Genomic DNA, 19,165 nt, shown 5'->3' on the forward strand with positions numbered 1-19,165 from the left:
AGGAGTCGTGGAGCCTGGTCCCTGGTCTGCAGTGCTTCTCACTCATGGGTCCGAGATGTGCAGCCCGAGCAGTAGGTGTGGGGCTGGACTTGTCGTTGTCGAGGGCCTGCAAATTCAAAGTGGCCTGGGGCAGCTTTGAACCCATACCATTATTGGGTTTCCACCTGAGACCAATGAACTCAGAACCCTCAGTCAGGATCAGGATCCAGTGGCTAAAAGTGCAAATGCAAAGTGTTCTCAGCAGGTGACGAGAATGAGGAAGACCTGGTGTGCCATGGTGGGCGTGGTCGGGGCTGAGCCAGAGTGCCTGTGCCGCCCAAGTTCAAAAAAACTGAAAAGCATTGTGCTAACCTAACAATAGCATAGCCACAGCCCACACTGAAGCTGTAGGCTGGTCTGTCAGTGCTTAGCCAGCAGTCTAAATGTTCTGTTTACTGCCTGGGTCTAAAGTGCTGAACCTGGTTATTCATTTTTCTTTTACTTGCCTAAGCGTTGATGAAAACAAAAATTCCAGAGAACCAGAGTAGAGTTTCCGACGTTCACTAAAATAGGAGCCCCCAAAAACAGTCGTCTTAGCCCCTGAACCCAAACAGTTTTCTTGGAGTTCTTGTAAGCTCTTTCCTGGGTCCCTGACCTTAGGAGAGCAGAATGGAGTGCCAGGGACACGGAGGCCTGCTCCGTCTGAAGCCTGCTGCCACCACCTAACAGCTAGGACTTTGGGCTCATCGTTTCAGTTTGCTGATGTGCTGAATGAAGAGAAGTATCTGTCTCAAAGGGTTGTGAGGATTAAATGAGGTACTGCATGCAGGGTCAGCTCAGCAGCTAAACAGAAAACCCCAATGCTGTTAGTGGTGCTCAAGGGTGCCCTCTCCTGGCAACCAGGAAAACTTGACATGTGGCAGCGTGGACAGGAACTGAGCCCTTTGTTCTGCAAGCTGAGTTGACCAGGCCAACGTGACTGGCTGATTAAGGTTTGAGAACCTTTCACCCTCCCACCTGAAGTAAGGTGTGAAGGACTAACACGGAGCCTTAGCTGACAGTGGCAGGAGAGTCAGAGGGGAAAGGGAGTGGCCAGGGAGCCAAGACACTCCTGCTCCTGCCCCTAAAGGGACAAGCTCCAAAGGTAACCAGCAGGCCGTGGCTGGGATCACCTCCATTCTTGAGAGTGCTCCACAACTCAGGGACGGGCGGCAAGCACAGTGAGGAGGGTTCCTGGGATGGGCCCTGGGGACTCCCAAGGCCGAGCAGCTAACATCTGCCTTTGCCTGGCAGCCGGGGAGGAAGTGCCGGGTCAGGACTCTCAAGAACTGAACTGGTTCTCCTGCTGGCCTACTGGGTAGCAATGAAGAAGTCTCTGAGCCTCTGTGGGTCTCTTTGCCCCATAGAAAAAGACAGAGCTGGATTAGATACGTTCTTCCATCCCTTCTAGTTCTTGGATGGATTCTAAACTGAAGCCACTCTTGGGAATGAGACCTCCACCTCGTGGCTGCCAAAGTCCCAGCCAAGGCTTAGGAGAAGGCCCAACAGGGATGGCTCCCAGCACCCAGGAGGAAAAACACGGAGGCCGAGCTTAGAGAGATAGAGATATATTTCTTCTGTTGCATATTTCAGACTTCACACTGAGCTTCAGGCACAATGCTGCTCCAAGTTCTTCTGAGAGCCCTGACAGAATCTTCTTCCCACACTGCTCAGGAGGGCTCGCCCCTGCTGCAGTTCTGGGTACCTGGGAGACTCTGCATTGGTCTCAGTAGGCCCTGGTGCCCTGCCTTTCCCATCAAGGGACAGGGTATGCTGGAAAGCCCTAGAGCCAGCCCCACCCCCTCTTCGGTCCCCTGGCTACAAGAGGAGAGGCTGTCCCACTAGAGTCCTGCTCTACAGTGCTCCCCCAAATCACGTGTTCTTGGCCTCAGAGCCTGGCATGGCACTTACAGAGACTCAGCCATGAGCACCACAGGCCCAGGCCGGGGCACGAGGCCCTAGAGAGTGAGGCAGCCTCCTCCAGGGCAACGGCAGATGGGCTCGTCACGGCCCTGCTCCCCGGAGCCATGGCCCACTTCCTGGGGCTGCTCCGAGCCCTATTGCACATCTTTTGTTTCCAGTTCCTCTCCCCACCACCCATTTTCCTTTAAAAAAGAAAGAAAACAAAACTAGAGGGGAAGGTTTGGAAGAGCGGGGCGAGGAAGCTAGAGCCCTTCTCCCCACGTTGCTGCCACCCTCTGGTCCCCAGCGGAGCCAGTAGCAGTAGTAAACACTATGTCCACCTTCCCTGCCGTCTTGCGGGTTCTTGATGGCTGATGCGGGCGTGCTGCCTGGGCCGCTGGTGCTTGCCTGTGGGTGGGGGGACACCCCTCCGTTGTCTGTAAGGTGCGGTTCCCCGGGTCCTCCGGAGGTGCTGGCTGGGGCCCTGCTACCTGAGTCGCCCGTCTGTTTTGACAGGCCCCAGCTCCGATTTGGGGTCGGGGAACAGAGAGCTCCAGCTGGTCAGTCTGCAGAGCTCCAGGGAGGGGCAGGTGGAGGAGCCCATGGCACACAGTCCAGCCACGGACCAGAAGCTGCTCAGTTCCCTGTCTGTCCAGGCCTCAAGTTCAGGGCCCGTGAGCTCTGCGTGCAGCCGGGCGGCCTCCTCTGCAGGCTCTGGCTGAGGCAGGTTCAGGATGCCGCTTAGGCCCTGGAAACTCTGTTCCATATACTCGTTGTGGGGGGGCCCGGCATGCAGCCAGCTGGCATCATCTGGGGGTCAGAGCAGGCAGTCAGCATACCCTGCCCAACTGATCCCATAAAGGCCAGACCCTAGGAGTCAGGTCTGGGCACCCCAGTTCCTGTCCCAACTCGTCCACTGAGTTACATCTTTCTGAGTGACCTGTGATCTCGGACTAATTGACAGAATTTTCTGTGCCTATAAAACCATTAGTTTTATAAAATCAAGACACTAATCCCATAATTCCCCATTTGAGGATTAAGGAAAACAGTGGGTTCAAGGCACTTTAGAAAATAAGGTAACTTTCCCGTAATGGTCTGGTTTGTGTCACCCACGCCCACCTCCAGTGATTCCCAGAGCCCTCCAGTTATGGGGTCCTGTTTGCTTCGCCCAGCCTTCCTCCCAGCCTTCTGCATTTTATTCCCCTCCACCCTCTGTTCCCCTCACACACCAGACACCTGCCAACTTGTTTCCTCCGCTTAGGATACCCTTCTCTGTCTATAAAAATCCAGCTCATTCAAGGTTCTGCTCCAATACCCGCCTGCTGTAAAGCAGGCCGTCATTCTTCCCGTCTCCTCCATCAGGCTGAGTCCTGGGAGAGCAGGGGTGCAGCTACTTCTCTGGATTTGCCATAGCTCTCTCAGTACCCCAGCCTCCTCTGGGTTACCCCGTCTGACCCACCTTCTCTGTGATAGGATGTGGCCAGAAGAAGGCAACATCTAGCTACCTACTGAGCACCCACTGCATACCAGCCTCTTTTACCCACATATTCGGCCTGAATGTCTCCCAAGGGCTAGTTACTTACATTAGGCCCCCTTTCGGGACCCTGCAGCCTACGCCTGTGCTTAGAGTCTGCTCCTGCTCCCTTAGCATCAGCCAGGTGGGTGGAGGGCCATGTGACCTTGCCCACCCAGCCACACAATGGACTAGGATGGCCAATCAGATTTGCTCTCCCAGGAATGTGGGACTTAAGAGACCTAGAGGCCCTCGTCAGTCTCTGTTGCACTGAGAGGACATGTCTCATGTATCGAGAAGCTAGAGCCTGAGACTGACAGAGAGGACAGGGTGAGGGGCAACATGGCCCCAGAGAGTGAAAAAGCACCTCTGGTTCCCAGCAAGACCTTAGACATTTCCTAGGTTCTATGGGACAGAGCCCTTTCATTCTTCCACTAACTTCCCCTTTTTCATTTGAGCTAGTTTAAGTGGATTTGTGTTCCACGCATCCAGAAGGTATCCAATAGTTGTATTACTCCTACTTTACATGTAATAAAACTGAGACTCAGGAAGGTCAAGTAACTTGCCAAGGATCAAAGCCCAAGGAAAGCATCAGAGCTACGTTCCAAAGCCAAGTGTGCCTTGCTTCCCTTTCTACCATACCACATGCGGGGCCCTGGGACGCTAAGCGGTAGAAATCAAGTTCCCAACCTCCCCCTTCTCCTACGCTAGGGATGGGGGTCGGCTCTGATGGTCAGCTTCTTGGGGTCACCTGCCTGCCAAATCCCATTCTGTCTGGCTTCTGGGCATCCTGTGGGAACGAAATCCTTACCTTTCCTGAGAGGTAGTTTGCGGTTGAAGGTCAAGGGCAGCACGAGGAAGCGGGTCTCACCCAGGGGTTCCCAGAACTGAAGCAATCGAACAGTCCAGGCCCCTGGTCGCAGGGGCCGGCTCAGTGGGGGCTTGTACTGCGTGACCTCAGTTTCCGCGTCTACCACGATGTCATAAGAGGTGGCCACCACATAGGTGGGATCAATCCACACCACGGTGGCTGTGAGGTTGGGGCCCCGGGCCCAGCGCTGCATGGCCACAGGCTCATCCAGTGGCCCCAGCAGCCCCCCAAAGTTCCGGAAAAGACGCTCTTTGGGGTCCCACTCGGTGCCAACCTGTAGGAAGGGAGGTAGCTGGGCAGGAGCCTGGGGGGAAGTCCTCTCTACCCTGATGCTGCCTCTAATTCACTGTGCGACCTTGAGCTAGTCAGTCTTCTTCTGGGCCTCAGTTTCCCCATGTGCAAAATGAAGGTCTCAGACTAGGATATCTTTAATATTTGTCCCAGCCCTGAGATTCATTCTAGCCTTCCGTTTGACCTGCTCTGTAGTGGTGGGGGCAGGAAGGCAGAGATGAGGTTCAAAGTCCTGCCCCGAGACCATCCCCAAACGAAGTCAAGGCCTCTGAGAAAGAAACCGAGGAGAAACTCAAAATCCTAACCTATGTCCTGAATGGAATGTCCAAGTCCCTCTAGACTATCCCTGTAGTTTAGAAGCTGGGGTTGCTTTGTAGTGGAATTACAGTCCCTTCCCTGCTCACTGCATGTCCTGTGTTCCTGTGTGCACCCCAAGTGAGAGGTGCTCCTCCATGTGTGCATGTGGGGGTGACACAGGCATGTACACGGGGCACCGCCAAGGCTGCCGTCACTGGGAGAGAAGAGCCCATGAATCCAGTCCCTAAAGGCCTAACCCACTCCTTACCCCTCCCTTAGTGACCCTTTCTTCCCACTACCCTGAGTCTTGCTGGGGATCAGGAGAAAGCAAGGGGAGGGCCTGTCCCACCTCCAAACTCTGGAGCCGGCTGGCCTGGTCACTGCGCCCCAACAGCTTCAGGGACCCCTGGGGCATCAGCCACATCTCAAGCGTCTCTGTCGGCCCCTGGGCTGAGGGCTGCACCGCCTGCGTCACCAGGTAGCCCTGGAAATGGTCGTCATAGAAATACAGGTGCACGCTGGACGGCAAGCCCCTGGGCTCAAACCTAAGGTTCCAGCAGGGAAAAAGGGAGATGCCATCAGCACACCCACCTTGGGCTGGAATCCCCAGGAGGGGTCTCTGGGGAGTCCCATCCCCAAGTACTTCCTTTGCCCCAAATCTCACACCCACAGTACCTTACGTGCCTGGCTCTTACTGTCTGTTTTATTTGCATTCCCCCCCTGCCTCCGACTGGGAACTCCCTGGGGGCAGGGGCTGTCTCTTTCTGATGGCCCCCCCACCATCACCACACCCTGAGGGTCTGCAGTATGTCAGAAGGAGGTCTCACCTGCAGAGTGGGGAGGCCGGCGGAGACGCAGTAGTGGAGGCATGGCGCAGGCTGAGGCGGGCAAAGGCGGTGTAAGCAGTGAGCATGACATCACTGAGCCCACTGGGGCCATCGGCCACGTCGTAGGTGTTCTCCCAGTAGGCCTTGAGGGCTGGCGTGCTAGGAGGGTAGCTGCCATAAAGGTGGAAGTCCAGGATTTCCAGAACCTCCTGGTTCACAGTTGACTCAAACTTCCGGGCGAAGAAGGTGGGTCTGGAGACTTGCTGGAGAGGGAGAGGCCAGGAGAATGAAGGGATCTGGAGGTCCCAGAGAGCACGGCAGGGAGAGGCCCCTCCCAGCACTGCCCACAGAGCAGTCTCCAGGGCTTTTCTTGCTGCCACTGCAGCCCGAGAGCCCTGAGGGCTGCTCCAGGTGAAGGCCCCAGATTCTCTGACCCACCCTGAATCCTTTACTGACTCATGAAAGGCCAGGGGAGGCCCTAGCAAGGGCAGCGACGGGGTCATGGGGAAGCACCTGCAACCGTAGGAAGTCCTGCGGCTTGAAGTCGTTGGGGGAGCAGCCGCACCAGTCCACGATATGCTTGTACTGGCACTTGCAGCCCAGCTTGCGGTTCCAGTTGGTGACCCGAAGGTTGTTGTCCACGAGGCTCGCGCAGGCCGGGCTGTTCTCCAGCACCGTATGGAAGAAGGACTGCAGGTGGCAGGGCAGGGAGGAGGGTGAGCCATGGGCACCCCAGCATGCCCTTGCCCGGCCCGGTGAGGGCTTGCTCACCCACCTCGGCCGGGAGCAGCGTGTAGGTGTAGAACTGGCGCAGCTGGGCCACGAGCGGGTCATCTGTGTAGACAACATACTCCACGAAGCTGCGCGTCAGCACAAACCAGTCGGAGCCGCCGTCCACCACGATGCCTGCCGGGATCTGCCGCTCGCCCAGGCGCCACATGTGCGAGTCACACTCATGGAAGAGCCGGTCCAGGCCTTGTTTCTTGATGAACCTGTGGGGAGCAGACCAGCTACGGCTGAGGGTCACGCAGGGTGGGGTCCCGGCTCTCCCATCTGCATAGGAACCAGCACTCCTCTATCAGTGACTGGTTTGGATGCTTCACAACCCAGGGCCGGGGCCTGGAGCCCCCTGTGTGGGAGGGGTTGTGATGAGACCCCAGGGTCTGGGCCTCCTACCCCACCCCCTCACCTGGAATTGTCCCTGCCATGCGACTTGAGGAAATTTTTGTCCCGGTTCTTGGACAGGAAAGCCACCAGCTCTTCATTGGTCCTGGAGAGGGAATGGGGTGTGGGTAGCGTGTGTGAGGGGTTACTCAGTCACTGGCCCAGAGTGGGCTCCCTCTAGCACACTTCGCCTCACCCTTTGGCCTCCTGGCTTCCTGGTTTGTGCTCTGGAGGGGAGGACACCTGAGGCCCCCGAGGAAGACCAGCCCCACCTCCTGCACCTCTTGCTGTCCGACCCAGCGTCCCATACACACCTCTGGCTCCTCCTCCTCCCTGGCTCTTTCACTCTCAATCCTCACATCATCTTTCACCAACTCCTCCCCTAAAACATGGCTGGGGCCAAGGGACCATGTCTGGGCTGTGTGGGTCCCAGAATGAGGCCTTCGGGAGAGGAAGGAGTCTATGAGGACCCTGCAAACCCGAGTGCCTAGATGGGCCCCCTGCCATCTGGAGGGTTCGGAGCACCACCCCACACCTGGTTGGGTAGTCGGTGGCGCTGAGGTTGATGAAGAAGTCCCAGGCCCAGCCAGGCACCTCCAGCAGGTCCTGCATGCTCCGAAGATACATCCTCAGCAGGCTGGCCCCGCCCCAGATGGTGACCATGCGCCAGGGTGTCACCCGCACATTGTCATAGTGCCGGGCTAGGTCCACTACCTCCCGGTGCAGGTAGTTGGAGCGCTGCGGGGAGGGGGCAGAGGAGGAGATACTCAGTAGCCGAAGGTGGACCCTCAGCATTACAACCTCCCCCCCCACCCCAAACATGGGACACAGTACAAGTGACATGGAATGGAGAGAGCACAGGGCAGGGCCATGTCACCTGTGCTGGCTGCTCCCCCATTCTAGGTCTGTTTCCCTAACTCTGGGCCATCTGAGCAGGTCAGAAACCCTGCCTGTCTGTGGCCTTCTGGGCTTCTGCCCAGACCCCCTTGGTCTCCCCGTGACAGTACCTTGTCCACGTGGATATAAAAGAAGTGCTGCTCATGGTAGACGGCCTTGATGAGACGCTTCAGCTGGCGGATGGCACGGCCATGAACCACCAGCATGTAGGCGATTCGTACTGGGGGGCCATCCACAGGCTGCTGGGCCCGGACCTCGTCCCACTGGATGCCGGGGCTCATCTTCCCTGAGAGTGGAAAATGGGCATCAGGGAGGGCCCTTCCCAGGTCAAAGGGTGAAGGTCAGATGCGAAGAGGGGGCTGCCTGCCTTCCAAAGGAAGAATCCTAGACGTGGAGCTCAACACTCCTGGCTCCCAGCTCTACCTCTGCCACTCAGCGCACTTATTTTCAACTAGGCAAGGGAGGTGGGCCCCTTGGAGTTTTTTTCCTCTGAGAAACGGGGGTGGGATCCCTCATGTCACCTCCTGCGATTGCCACCTCTCCACCCATGCCTGTCTCTTACCAGCCAGCTGGCAGTGCCTGGGCACAGCTTTGGGCATGAGGCTCCCGGCCTGGTGCAGGCATACCACGTTGGCGATCTCCTGCTGGCACTGCTTGGAGCTGGCCCGGGCCAGTGCAGATAGCGCGTCCTTGCCCACAATCTCGCACTTGGGGGTGAAGCCATTGTCCGTGGGCTGGGGGGCGCCCTCCACACTTCCTGTGTCACCATGTGGTGGGAAGCCAGCCGCCCCAACCAGTGACTCCCCGGCTGCCGCCCCACTCAGGTTCTGGCGGCCAGGGGCGTCTGGGGGTGGGGCGGGTGGGACCCGCCTGCTGGCTCTGTGCCGGCTGGTTACTGCCCGCACCACCTTGGCCACGGGCACGCCAGGGCTCTCTGCACGGCCCCGCCAGCGCCCATGCCTTCTGCTGGCGCTGCCCCGCCGTCCAGCTGAACTATCTGTGTCCTTGGAGCCCTCGCCCGGGTCCAGCGGCCGTGGCTTCCTCTGCCTTCCTTTCTGTAAAAGACAGGCAGACACAGGTCACTGGGACAGTCACTTTCCTCCTGCTCTTGAGCCCCTGCCACACTTTACCTAGAGAAGTTCTGTTCACCTGAGGACTCTGCACAAATAGTGTATCTGATGGGAGCTCTCCCCAACCAGCTGGCTGAGAAGCACTGTCCTCCCTCCATGGCCCCATCACACCCACCTCCCCTTATTAATTATACAGATCGCGGGGCACTGTGTCTCCTTTGTGCTTTGGACTCAGTACCAAATTGTTTTCAGCAGATGTGAAAAATGAATGTCCACATGTCACAAGAAAAGGGCACGGAGACCCTGCAGAGGACACAAGAGTGTCCATCCAGCACTCCCACCCCACCCTGGTTGGGAAGAGACAGAAGGAAAGCATTCTGCCACCCACAGCATTTCCACGTGGCAGCACCACTGAAGCCACAAAGGAGAGAAGGGGACTTGTCTGGTGGGGAGGATAGAGGTGAAACCTGAGAACCCAATATTGGTTGGGTGCTCTGGGGAGCCAAGAGCAAGACAGAGTCAGAGTGCAAGATTTTTAGTGGATGAAATGGGGCGCCGGAGTCAGCAGGCAGCTTTCAGACTGCCAAGCAGGCCTGTGCAAGTAGAGGAGGGAGGAAGAGCTTCAGATACAGTACAACTCGGGGAGAGCCTCGGCCAACTAACGGAGACTCCAGTGCAAAGATGGCCTGTAGACGTGAGCCCTGGTACCACTGCCACACGAGCACTGGCTGGGTTGTCCGGGAAGTGCCCAGCCAGGCCTAGAAGGCTGAGGCAGAGCCTGAAGGCACCAGCAGCTGAAGGCTGGCAACTAACCACGTATCAAAGCAGGTTCTCTCGAAGGGAAATGTGGGCCTTCACAGCTGCCACACCCTGCGTCCTGGTTCCTGCTGCCTCTTGTCAAACACTGGCACTTCCCTAGGTGGCCAGGTCACACTTGAAAGGCATATATACCCACCCTCTTCCCCAGCTCTCTCAGTCCTCCTCCCTTGACCCCCCCTTCCCCGCCTGACCAAATCCACCCAACCTTCAAGTCCCCTAGCTCCAAGTCCCTTCGTGGGAAGCCACTCCATTTGCCCCAGAGTGGGAATGTCCTTTAGCAGACTGAACTCCTGGGGGAGAGACTGTCACGTCAGCCCTATCTGCCCAGTGCCCAGTGGAGTAGCTGGCACACGGGATGTCTGATTGGTGTCTGGTGGATGAGATGTGGAAGGGACAGAGGAGCACAAGGCCCTTATGTGACTACATAAGTCACAGGAGTCCCCAGGGCTCCACACCTAGCACGGCCGCTCCCCAGCAGTCACCTGCCTTCTTTGAGCATGTTCCCTCAGCTGTAAAATACAGGAGGGAAGTGTGTCACATGAGGAAATGCAGGTAGAAAGAGCTGTCGCTGTCAGCGGTTCCCGTTCCTTTCTCGCCATTCTTGTCAATCCACTCCACAAGGGCCACAGGTTCTTTCTGGCCTGGCCTTTCAGCAGCAGGACGGCCCGGACCTCAGCCTCTTCTTGAAGCACCCTCCGCACCTAGTTTCCAGGATTCCCCTCCCGGTGTTTCCACTGCCTTGTGGCCACTCATCAGCATTTTTGGTTAAGCCTTCCTTACCTCCTAAGGCTACCCTGGGTCTTGCCTTGTCCTGGCTCTACAGGTGATCTGCTTCAGTCTCTAACTCCAGCCACTCCCAGCTTTCTCCATCTGGCTGGGATTGCTCCCTTGAGCCTTCAAGCGTTTAACCGCCCGCCCCCTTGACATCTCCCTTGCTAGCCCTCTCAAGCCCACAAGCCCAAAAGTGAACTCCTGGCTTTCCTTCCTAACCTGCTCCTACATCAGTCCTCACCATCGCAGCTAATGGCAACTCGATCCTTCAAGTTGCTCAGGCCAAAACCTTTTGGGAGTCATCTTTTGACTCATTCCCTCACATCCCACGTTCAATCCATCATCAGTAAATCCTGTTGGAGTTACCTTCACACTACAGCCAGAATTGGATGACTTCTCACCGCCTCCATCACTGTCACCCCTGCCTGTCCCCTGCACCTGGAATGCTCTTCCCCGGATGTCCCTACAGCTCATTCGTGACTCCTTCAATTCGGTGCTCAGATGGCATCTTCTCAATAAGGCTCACCGTGACACTGCATTTAGAACGCCAGCCCTCCCTCATCCGCAGCTTTAATTTCCCCGTAGCACTTACTGCCTTCTCTCATCCTACAATGTATTTATGTTGTGTTATTCTGGGTCTCTCCCCTTACAAGAACGTAAGCTCCATGAGGACAAGGCTTTTTGGTTTTTCAGGGGGTTTTTTTGTTTTTTTTTTTAAGTTTTGATAAGTTTATTTGAGCCAAAACTGAAGACAATTGCTGAGAAGCAAGATCTCAAATGTCCAGATTTTTGTTGGTTTGTTCACTGATATATTCCAAGAGCCCAGAAGAATGTCTGACAATGGTAGACATTCAATAAGTACTTGTTGAATGAATGAATGAATGAATATAAAGCTCTTGGCATAGGCTCATCATTCAATAAATGCTGCCGTCCCTATTCTTATTACTGGAAGGGGAGTAGGAACCAGTCAAATGTGAAATCAGGAGAGGGCCGAAGGCCCTCAGACACGTTGGACTCTGTTGGGTTGAGTTTTCTCTGTCCCTCACCTCCCTAAGAACTTCCTTCACTTTCTCACCTGTCAGAACACGGCAGGCACCTCACGTCAGGCTGTCAGCCACCGTAGGGCCATAGCCCCACCCCTCCACCCTAGTACCCATGCCCTCTGTGCCTGGCACCCAGCCACCCCTCTGATCTCTTGAGAGACATCCAGGGAAGCTGGGCGTGTCTATCCCCATTTGAGAAGAGACACCTGCAATGGGGAGGGCAGGGTGGGGAGGAGGCAGCAGACTCCATTTTTGCCCATGTTGGAGAGGACACTCTGGACTGGGCAGCTCCCAGGAAAGGTGAATGTAGCTCCACTGGTGATGTCTGATCTGGCCACACAGCCAGCAGAGGAAGACATTCCCAAGCTTCGGTGGATAGAGATGGCAGAGGAGCTGTGGGCTTTCAGGTGGAAGCCAGTATAAGTGAGTCAGGAAGCTGGTCAGGAGAGCAGGGTCTGGGGCACAGGGCCAGGCTGGCTGCGGTGGGGGACAGGATGTGGGAGGAGACGGGCCTGTTGGTGTCCTGCACTGCAGCAGGGAGCTGGCTGACCCTGAGAAGGACAATCCCAGAGGAGGCTGGGGAACCAAGAGGCAGCCGTGAGGAATGGGTGATGGGGGAGGGTCCTCGGTGGGCAGCCAGCCCTCAGCCCTGCCCCCTCCCAGGTATGTTCATATGGGCAACGGAGAGCCCCACGTTTGTGCCCCTGGAGGAGCTGCCCTCAGTAGTCCCCGAGGTCAGGATCCCCTCTGATTACTGAGGGTGAGGACTGGCCCTCTGACCTCTGGTCTGGATGTGTTCTGGTCTCCGAGGTCCCCTCCTCCCCACTGAGGAGGCATGTGAAGTCCTATGTCACTTCTGGCCCTGCAGCTCCTCCGAGGAGTCCTCTGAGCCGAGGAGACAGAACACAGAACCACACCCCACCTCCTTCGGACTTCTCAGACTGCCTTTAAAGTAAACGGTGAGACGGTGCTTGTGAGAGCTTTGAAAATGACAGAGTGGCTCTCTGGATGTTAATGACTGGTCTGCACTCCAGCCCCCTCCGCAGATGGGTAGAGTGCATCTTAAATGTATCTCTGATCCCATCACTACACAACCCCCTTAGGTAATCTCCCACTGCACTTAGAATAAAACCCTCGCCCCCCCACTGTGGATCGAGGATGTGCCTTGGATTAACTCTTGAACCTTTTTCCAGGGAACACACAACACCCTCCTTTCCGTTCCTCAAAGGAACGCAGCTGAGCCCATTCTCCTCAGGGCCTTCTGCCGAAATTCTGCCCACCTCTTCCCCAGGCGGGCTGGCTCCTTCAGCTCACACACTACTTCCTGCAGAAGCCTTCACCGACCACCTGACCTAAACCAGACCCCTTGTAACTCTACTGAGTTTCCTTTACGCTGTCTCTCCCTGCAGACTGTCTGCCCATGAGGGTTGAGACCCTATTTTATTTCCTTCTGTATCCCCAGTATTAGCACAGTGCCTGGTACCAAGTAGGACTTAATAAATATGTGTTGACTGAATGAATGGATCTCTATTCCCAGTGTGTAGTGCTGAGACGATAATACGCGTTATTTACTGACGGCTTAGCATGTGCCAGGAGTTCCTGCAAATACTTCCCGGTCATCGTTTTCATTTAATCTTTACAATCACCCAACAAGAGAGGTGCTATTATTGTCCCCGCCATGAGGGGGGATACTGAAGAGGACACAGAAAGCGGTCAGGTGATTTGCCAGTGGTCACACTGCTACTTAGTAGCAGTGCCGGAACAGGACATGAAGGTGAAGTGGGGCGGTCCAACCTCAGCGCCCACCTTCCTAAGCACTGTTCTGCTGCCTAGCAACCCTGAGGTCTGGTGAGGTGGCTGCTGAGGTGGTCTAAGCACTGATGGCTGCTTGGATTACACAATCTTTAGGTCATCAGGAATTATTTTCCATTCCAGTCCAGGGATTCCCCTATCAGCTTCTGTCAGGAGGAAGTGGGAAGATGGGATCCCAACCACTCTATTGCCCCAGTTCTCCACCCCAGGCTGTGGGCAGGGATCTTGAAGCCTGGACAATCTCTCTGCCCATCCGGAGTCTAGGGCCATTTGTTTCTCAGAAGCCTCAAATGTTTTGCCATGTCCCTCCCCAGAGGTCACTAGCCTCTGCTCACATACTCCAGGGTCGTACTCCCTAAATGCTCTGGCAGCCCATGACATCTTAGACTGTCTCATCTGCCCAAAGAGTCTTCTTACACTGAACCTGAAGCACTCTCTTCCTCCTACTTATTGGTCCACGCAGACCAAGCTCACTCCCTTCAGATGTCACAGAGCCATCCTCTCACACCCCCACCCTCAGCTCCTTTAGGAGTTATAGTCTCACGTGACTATGTTCCAGCTCCCCTCACCACCCTAGCCTCTTGGTTCTCCCAAAAAAGGCAAGGGCAGCTCTCCCAGTCTCCACACCAGGCCTTCCAGACTGCCTAGACGCAGGAAGGGGAAGTGGGCATTAGGGTTCCCTTGGCCTTCACCCTGCCAGGTGGAGAGCTGGGAGAGGATATGACAAGCAAAGCATCTGACTCAGAACCCTAGAGGCACCAGAACCCAGGAGGTGGGGTGGGCGCAGGGAAGCCTGCCTCTGGCCCACAGCTTAGGGCCAGGGTTTGGCCTATCCTTCCCCACTTTCCAGGATGGCCTCAGACCCCACTGGACCCTTCCTGATCACACTGGGGAGGACATATCTGGGCCTCCAGCTGAACCCTCGATCAGCCAAGAGTGACTAAGACCCTCAGGGGCAGGGACCTGGGGACTGAGCAGGACGGGCTCCGCACCAGCTCCAGGGCCTGGGGCTCTGCTAAACCAGCTGCTGCTGTCCCCATTCCCTCAGAGTCAGAGGAGGACCCTCTCCCCAATTTCCTAATGTTCTGAGGCCAACTCACCGGCTTACTTCCCCTTACCATCTCCTCTTGAAGACCCATGCAGGTTCTTCAGTCACCTGGAGTGGCTTGGCTGAGGAAGCCACGCCTCAGGGACACTCCAGGTCTTTCCCTCGGGGTCACTCCCTGTTCCCTCAGTTGGCGGACTGTGTTCCATCCCCGAGGCTCCACTTCCCCACCGGCTGCCGCCGATCAGGAGCAGCTGGACGCAGACGCCCAGGGTCCTTCCGCCCACAGAGCGCACACCCCCGCCCCCTCCCAACTTCAGAAAGTTTGGCCTGGGGCTCCCCTCCCCGAAGCAGGTTCAGGCCCAGCCCCACCTCCTGGCCCCGCTCTCCGCGCCTGACCTTCATTGCTCCCGGAGCCGGAGACCACCCCACCAAGAGCAGCTTCTGCTGCTCCGGTCCCCTGCCCGCCCGCGGCCCGGGCCTCCGGGTCACGCACCGGCCCAGCGCGCAGTCCCCGAGACTCGTCTGGGAAGAAGGGGCGCCAGGGGTCGGACGCCCATCTCCAAGAGGCTGCCCGCGCCCCGCAAGCACGCGGCCCACGCCCCACTTCCCCAGCTGGGGCCGCCCGCAGCCCCGCCAGGACCCCGCGCGCCCCCGTGACCGGCCTGCCCGCCTGCTCGCCCAGCCGTCAGAGCACCTCGCCCGGCTCTTCCTCCTCCAGGCCGCTGAAGCTCCACACTACCAGGCCCTGCAGCAGCAGGATGGCCAGCGCTGTGGCGATCGCCAGTTTGTAGCGCCGCACCAGCTTCTGCACCCGCGCGCTCGCCACCATCTTCCTGCCCTGGACGCGGGGCGCGCGCCCAGCCCTGCAACCCGGCCGCGGGCGCGCGCAGGGGCGCGGGCCGAGTCGGCTCCCCCTGCGGGAGGCGGGCCGGGCGCGCGCGGGGCCGGGGGCGGGGCCGGGGCGGGGCCCATGGGCCTGAATCGCCGCGCCCCGCAGGCCAGGGGCGGGGCCTAGATCCTCGGAGCCGCCCGCGGGGAGGCGGTGGGCGTGGGGCGAGGCGTCAGCCTCCAGTGCCCCGACCGTTCGGGGCAGCGCCTACCCTGTCTCGGCCGGTACCCCAGCTTCTGCGTGTGCTCACCTCCTCCTGGACGGCAAACACATGGCTCCACGGTGCGGTGAGGTCTGCGGCCTGACCTCTCTCCTGCCCACCGCCTGGTGTTTGGGGTGGGGGAGGAACTCAGCCCCTCGCGGATAAGCCCTCGGCCCCAAGGGTGCACAGAGAATGCCAGAGCTCCCAGAAACGCCGATTTGGGAGAGACTGTATAAGTGCCACAGCCCCTGCTTTTGTCGCGACTCTGGAGACAACACCTATGGGGCAAAGTCTAACCCTCCTGACTGGCCGCAGAGGCCCTCACAAAGCCTCATTTCCTTTCTCCTAGTTCCTCTCATGTGAGGATCCTCTCAGGTCCCTATTAGAGCAGTGGTTATCAAATTCTAGGATGCGTCAGAATCACCTGGAAGACTTTATAAAACATTGCTGGGTTCCACCCCCAGAGTTTTTGCTTTGGTAGGTTGGGAGTGGGGCCTGAGAATTAGAATTTTCAGCAAGTACCCAGGTGTGTGTGTGTATATATATATATATATATATATATATATATATATATATATATATATATATATATATATATTTTAAAGATTTATTGGGGAATATTGGGGAACAATTTGTATCTCCAGGGCTCATCAAAGTATTGTTGATGCTGCTTTTCTAGGACCACACTTGGAGAACCACTCGACCTTTGCATATGCTATTCCCTTTGCCAAGTCCTAGCAGGTGTTCCCACCCCGACCCATCCACTCCCCCATGCCCTCCATCCCCCAGCCCCCTGCCTTCCTTACTAATGGCATTCTCCTTAAGTGCTTCCCCAGTGTTCAGTAGAGCACTGATCACGTATCTCGTTGTGATTTCCCCAGGATCATGCCTTATTCACTGCTGAATCCTTAGCCTGGCATTGGGCACCCAGGAATGCTCAATAAATGTTCTGAAAGAAAGGGCAGGTGAAGTCCAACTTCCTGTGTAATCAGCCGACCCCAACGATGTTTGAGAGCCTGTCATGTTCAAGTTCAGCATCGACAAGATCTGAACACCTGCAGCCCTCCCCTGAACCTGGCAGGTAGGAGGAGGAGAAGAAGGAAAGCAGTGCCCACCAAAAGCAAGGTGCACAGACAGCCAGGGGAATCCAAGCTGCGTGAGAAGGAAGTGATAAAAAGCAACACCAAGATTGAAGATTTAAAATGAAGACTTTAAGAACCACTACAAAGAGGTCGGGGTGGGGGTTGGGAGAATGGTTTTAAAAAAAAAAAAAGGTTTGAAAGCAATGATAAAGGGGATTGGAAGTTGCCAGGAGAAGGAATTCTAAACTGTGATGAGTACAGGAGATCCAGTTATTTGATGGCACTTAAATAAAACCTCCTTTAATGTCTCCTGCCCCTTTGGTATTTGTAATCATTCCATTCTTCAGTTTTTGTTAAATGGGAGGATTGTAAACAATGTTTCAGACGACAGTTTGGCTACTTAAGAGAACCTACGCTTCAAGGATTTTGGAAAACATCAGTTGACATGCCAGCAATTGATATGTTAATTAAATATCGATCTTCTGTGCTCATTAAATCAAGTCTCCTAGGGACCGCTACCTGCCAATACCCCCGCCCCCATGAAAGTAGCTTTGTTTCCCACTGATTATATAAATAATATATACTCATTATATAACATTTAAGACATAGAAAAAAATATAAAAAAGGAAGTCACCTGCAATCCCACCCCACGAGATAATCATCAATATTCTGGTGACCATCCTTTCCCCATCTCTACATGTGCACTTACTTTTGCACCAATGAGGTCACATTACACACATGGTGTTCAAATAGAGAAACTTATTTTTAAGTATTTCCCATTCCCCGTCATGTTAACAGCCTGGCTAGCTTGCTTGTTTCCTTCCTTCCTAACTTCTTTCCACCTTTCTCTGTAACAATTCACACACACACACACACACACACACACACACACAGATTTTTTTGGGGGGGAGTATGAGTATCATTCTATTTAAAAAGTAGAATCGTATTAACATACACTACCTTGCATCTTGCTTTTCTTCCTTAACCATGAATACATAGTAAGTATTCTCCCAAGTTGGATGGTGCACGTCTAACTCATTTTTTTTTCTTAATTTATTGGGGTGACAATTGTTAGTAAAATTACATAGATTTCAGGTGTGCAATTCTGTATCACATCATCCATAAATCACACTGTGTGTTCACCACCCAGAGTCAGCTCCCCTTCCATCACCATACATTTGATCCCCCTCACCCTCATCCCCCACCCCCCAACCCCCTTACCCTCTGGTAACCACCAAATTACGTTCCCCAGATTAATTTTCAAACCCGTGGCCATTAACTCATTTTTTAATGGCTGCATAATATTCTACTCCCTTCTTGAATGGGCATTCACTTGGTTTCCAGTTTTGCCACTACCACAAGGCCATAGTAAACATGGTTCTACCCACATTGCTATGAACCGATGCCTTTATTTCTATGGTAGAGTTTCCCAGAAATGGGATTACTGGGGAGAAGAGCAGGTTTTAATAGTTTACTGCCAGATTGCTTTCCCAAAATGCTGTGACAATTCACATTTCCAAGAGCTACGTTTGAGAGTATTGTTTTCCTACATCCTTTCCATCAGCAGGTGTTATCGCTGTTTTTAATTTTTGCTCATCTGATAGGTGAGACGTGACCTCCTTGGTTTTTTAATTTGCAGTTTCTCTGCTGAGGAGTGTCTGTTAATGGGTTTCTCGACTGAATCGGCTCCTACCAGAACTGCCTCTTCACCATCTTCCCGAGTTTATCTACTGCTATTGCATTATTTGTCTCTTTCTTATCAATTTTAAGAGTTTTTCGTCCTTTTAAAATTTGTCTCAACTTATCACTGCGCTTTGACTTAAGACTTTACTCAATTTTTTAACATTTTTTGGAATAAATATTTTCCTCTTGTTTTATGGTTTCTCATTCGTTTAGTAGATCTCTGGATCTTGGGTGAGGTACATAGTCTCATATATTTTCTCCTACAATTTTTGTTTTACAATTTTACATTTAAGTCTGTAATCTATCTGGAATTTATTTTTGTATACGGTATGAAGTAGGTATGATGTGGAAGTCTTTATACAGCATTCATCCCCAGTTACTCTATCAGTATCCATTTAGATTTAATGGTTTAAAACAAATTTGTTCTTGAGGTATAACGTGAATAGATTGATTTAGATTTGACCACATAAAATCCAAGGTTCATTGCTCCTCACTATTCAGTTTCCCCGTAATTTTCACTGTGATTTTCCCCCTTTCATTGTAGTAAGTATTGAAAATACAAAATGGCTCCTCAGAAAATCAGAACAGAAAGCATTTTTTTTTTTCCAGTTTTAAGTGGGCTGCTTTGTATGATACATCCTTTCTCTAAGGTATTGTCTTTAAAGTCTTAGCTTTAAGAGCTACTTTATGAGGCATGGATGCTAAATGTTTTCAAATGCATTTTCAGCAGCTAGAGTTCAAACTTGGCTCTGGACCAGAGGACATGGAGGCCTCCTGCAGTAAAGCCCCAAGTCTGTGTCTCCAAGCATCTCCCAGGCTCTGCCTTCTTGCCTTTACCTGGTTTCTGCTTCTTGTCCAGTTTCTTGGAGTGACACTTCACTGGGCTGTCACCTAGGCCTGGTGCTGACTTCACCCCTAGATGCTACCTTTGGGACACCCTCTGCCAGCCTACACCCAACCCAGCTC

The 19,165-nt window shown here is 54.5% G+C and overlaps 1 protein-coding gene across 1 annotated transcript; it reads right to left on the minus strand.

The window, feature by feature from the left end:
• Positions 1-1,570: 1,570 nt before the first annotated feature.
• XYLT2 (xylosyltransferase 2) lies at positions 1,571-15,265 on the minus strand. Its single transcript, XM_033090750.1, has 11 exons — positions 15,038-15,265; positions 8,343-8,835; positions 7,891-8,066; positions 7,419-7,621; positions 6,909-6,989; positions 6,495-6,711; positions 6,233-6,409; positions 5,720-5,982; positions 5,242-5,437; positions 4,245-4,578; positions 1,571-2,730 (listed from the first exon to the last, which is right to left on the minus strand). Exons 1-11 carry the CDS (start codon positions 15,170-15,172, stop codon positions 2,408-2,410), a joined length of 2,598 nt encoding a protein of 865 aa, XP_032946641.1. The 5' UTR covers positions 15,173-15,265; the 3' UTR covers positions 1,571-2,407.
• Positions 15,266-19,165: the final 3,900 nt, after the last annotated feature.

This window comes from Rhinolophus ferrumequinum, chromosome 21 (genome assembly GCF_004115265.2).
Source record: "Rhinolophus ferrumequinum isolate MPI-CBG mRhiFer1 chromosome 21, mRhiFer1_v1.p, whole genome shotgun sequence".
NCBI lineage: Eukaryota > Metazoa > Chordata > Mammalia > Chiroptera > Rhinolophidae > Rhinolophus > Rhinolophus ferrumequinum.